Here is a 3216-nt window from a genome sequence, read left to right as displayed (position 1 = left end):
AAACCCAGAGCACTCTCCCCCTCAAGGTTCAGGCGCTGCTTTGAGGCTCCTGCAATTCAGAACTAGCTCGTGGTCAAGACCAGTTAGAGACAGTTCATCATCAGCAGTGGGGCCCCTGTGCACCCAAAACAAGTGGGGGAAACTGCCCTGCCCACCCCTCCCCACCCCCGACATCCCTTCCCCTACCAGAGATAGGAAATAACACAAAAGCAACAGGGAAGCCCTCTCCACGCGCGACAGGTGGGTGCCAGGCAACTAGCTCAGCTGAGCCGAAAGCCTCCTGGAACCCAGCTGTGCTCAGGGCCTCAGGGCGCGCGGGCGTGGCCAAGGTCTTCTCTTGTGCGCTGCGGGAAGCACTGGGCCAAAGCACTTGGTTGAGGGCACGCTGGGGAGCGGGTGTAAGAAAGTGCTGTTGTAAAGGCAAATCCTCTAGCGGCACACGGACAAGGGAAAGCCGTATCCCACGCTCAGAAGAGGATTTCCAGTGAGCCAGGCAGGTGTGAATGAGACAGTTCAAAAGCAGAGTCTCAGGGAGGTAGGGGAGACTGCTCAGGTGGCTGAGGGTGCAGACTCAGTCTGGAATGGTGGCTCAGCACATCTGTGGCACTGGGGCCTCGCCAAGCGTGACTTGGTTTGAGGCGCTTGCACGTGGGCTTCGAAGGCTCGAAGGCGCAGCCCAGCAAGTTCAGGCAGCTGTGCTGAACTGTGTTACACCCTCCGGGGCCGAGCACCATGCAGTTGCTCATCATAGCGCTCCAACCAAGTGCGCAGCTCAGAGACCTGGTAGCCATCGGGGCCCCGGCCGCCCTGGTACATAATGGTGCCACTCTGGATGACATAGAGACGCTCGAAGTAGGCTCCATAAGCCGAGCTGCTGGAGTTGGCCATGGTGTCGAGGACCAGAGCGCAGCCGGGTGCACCTTGCTGCAGTACCTTCGCTGCGCTGACCCGGTCCTCCAGGCTCCGGTGCTGCGGGATGATGTAGGGGGAGTCCGTGGTGACCCAGCCATCGGAGGGGTGTGCTTCCTCGATGTAGATGATGAGGAAGTCGACGTCGCGCTGGTACTTGGTGACCAGGCGCTGGAAGGCGCTCATACGCGCCATGAACGGTGGTCAGGTGCAGCTGCCGAAATTGAGAACCAGCGGGCGGTTCCCTTGCGCGTAGTCGAGGATGCGCTGGCTCTGGAAGCCGTCGGGCAGAACCACCTCGGAGTTGGGCGCTGGACCGCCCTCGTGCGCCTGTTTGAAGAAATCCAACTTCTGGCCATGCCACACCGCCTTGAGCGACGCCAGGGTGCAGAGGCGGTTGTCGTCGGACACGCAGATGGGCGGGTCGTCGGGGGGCACCTCCTCGCCTTCACTATTGAGCTCCACATCGGGCTCGGGCTGCCCCCGGCGGCGGCGGCCCAGGAAATGCTTGCGGATACACAAGAAATCGAGGAGCCAGAGCATGAAGGCCGTGCCGAGGAAGCGCGGGAAGAGCACGAGGCACGAGGCGGTCTGGGCACAGAGCCTCAAGGAGTGAAGCAGCAGGGAGCGGAGCATGGTGGCTGCAGGCCCCGAAGCCCCCTGGGACCCCTCGCCCTCTCCGACCACCAACCGCGACGCGGCCTGGCGAGGCATCTGGGCTTCGGCGGTGCAGGGAGTTCAATTTATAGCGGAGGCTTCAATTGGCGGGAGACTCCACCTCCGGCCCGGCCCGCCCCCTTGCAACTTGAGCCCGGAGGGATCACCCAGCTGCGCGGCCAATGCCCTAGAAATCCTGGGCCAAGGGCGGGCGCAGGCGGGCGGAGGGCGGAGCGGCCGGGCCCGGGCCCCGCAGCCAGCTCTCAGGGGCGGGGTACTCCGGTCGCCGCAGCCGCCAGGGACCAGGAGCCCGACCAGGGACCTGAGCGTCCGCCGGGGAGGTCCTCCAGCTGGCGCGAGCGCTGCGCACCGCCCCAGTCCCCGCCGCCTGGCTCCGGCCCGCGCCCCTCTCGCCGCGCACCTGAGCCGAGCTCCCCGGCGGCCGCCGAGCCGCGCCGGAGCTCCGGTTCGCTTCCCGCGCGCCGCCGCCAACGCCGCCCACGCCGCTGCCGCTCGTGCGGGGCCGCTGCCCAGGTGCCGCGGGAGGCCGGGTCCGCGGCCGCCGCTTCAGTGGCCCCGGCTCCCGCCCCGCCAAGGACGCCGGCCCGCGAGGAGGCAACTTTGCGTTCCCGCCGCCTTCCCGGCTCGCCCGCGGGCGCCGCTCGCCTGCCGGAGCCCGCCCGCCTGCCCGCCTTCCGCGCGCGCTCACACTCGCGCCTCGCACACGGCCGCCCCCCGCACCGCCCCGCCACGCACACAGCGCTCCGCGCCCCCCGCTGCTGCCCGAGGCTTCCGCGCGCCGCCCTAGCCCGCGCCGCCCTGGCCGCGCCCGCCCCGTCCCATCTCGTTCCAGTGGGGCGCGGTGGTTCCCAGGTCAGCGGTCGCCCGGGCCGGGCTGAGAGGTGCGGAGGGCAGAGCCCGCGGGCGGGTTAGCGCCCGGAGCCGGAGACCGGAGGGCTGGGAAAAGCGGCGCCGGCCCTGCGTCCCCAGCCGACCCGGGCGCGGGGCGCCACGGGCGTGGGGCGCGGGGCAGCGGGCGCGGGGCGGCGCCGGCCCCGGGCGGCTCTCCCACTAGGGGTAGCTGTTGCCTGAACGCCGGAGCGCTCCCCTCTCGCCGCTTGCCTCGCCCAGCACAGACCCGGCCGCCGGGCGCACCCGTCCCGTTCGTCCCCGGACGTTGTTCTGTACCCCGGGAACGTCGAGACTGGAGCGCCCGAACTGAGCCACCTTCGTGGACCCCGAGCGCGGCGGCGCGACTCACCGCGGAGGCGCCCGGACGCGTCAAGTGCGTACTTTCAACCGTAAATGTGTGCTGAGCGTTTAGGGGTGCGGGGCAACTCCCTAACTCGTGGGGCCTTGGCCAGCCCTGTGGCCGCGTCCGAGACCTTCTGATCCCTCGCTGCAGCGCGCGGCGCGGGGTTGGCGACTTTGGCTCAGGGGCGGCGGGGCGGGGAGGTGCCTTGACCTAGGGTCCCAGCGGCCAGGAGCAAGTCTCGTTTCGCCTTGGACCGCTGTGTTCCCCAGGGCAGGGCCTGAACGAGGTCGCGAGGGTCTGTCCCGCATCTGGGGAGCCGAACTGCCCGGGACACTCGCAGTTTCGGGGACTTGTCTGGAGCGGCGGGGCGGAAGCCCAAGTCCGAAGCCGCCGCC

General features: G+C 69.2%; 1 protein-coding gene across 1 annotated transcript; it reads right to left on the bottom strand.

The window, feature by feature from the left end:
• Nucleotides 1-222: 222 nt before the first annotated feature.
• Nucleotides 223-1953, bottom strand: DIO3 (iodothyronine deiodinase 3). Its single transcript, XM_003941602.4, has one exon. The coding sequence runs from the start codon at nt 1621-1623 to the stop codon at nt 709-711; it is 915 nt and encodes a 304-aa protein (XP_003941651.3). The 5' UTR covers nt 1624-1953; the 3' UTR covers nt 223-708.
• Between the last annotated feature and the right edge of the window lie 1263 nt (nt 1954-3216).

Source organism: Saimiri boliviensis, chromosome 2, assembly GCF_048565385.1.
Source record: "Saimiri boliviensis isolate mSaiBol1 chromosome 2, mSaiBol1.pri, whole genome shotgun sequence".
Lineage (NCBI taxonomy): Eukaryota > Metazoa > Chordata > Mammalia > Primates > Cebidae > Saimiri > Saimiri boliviensis.
The sequence above is the reverse complement of the archived record's forward strand: the minus strand, read 5'-3'. Positions and strand labels throughout refer to the sequence as shown.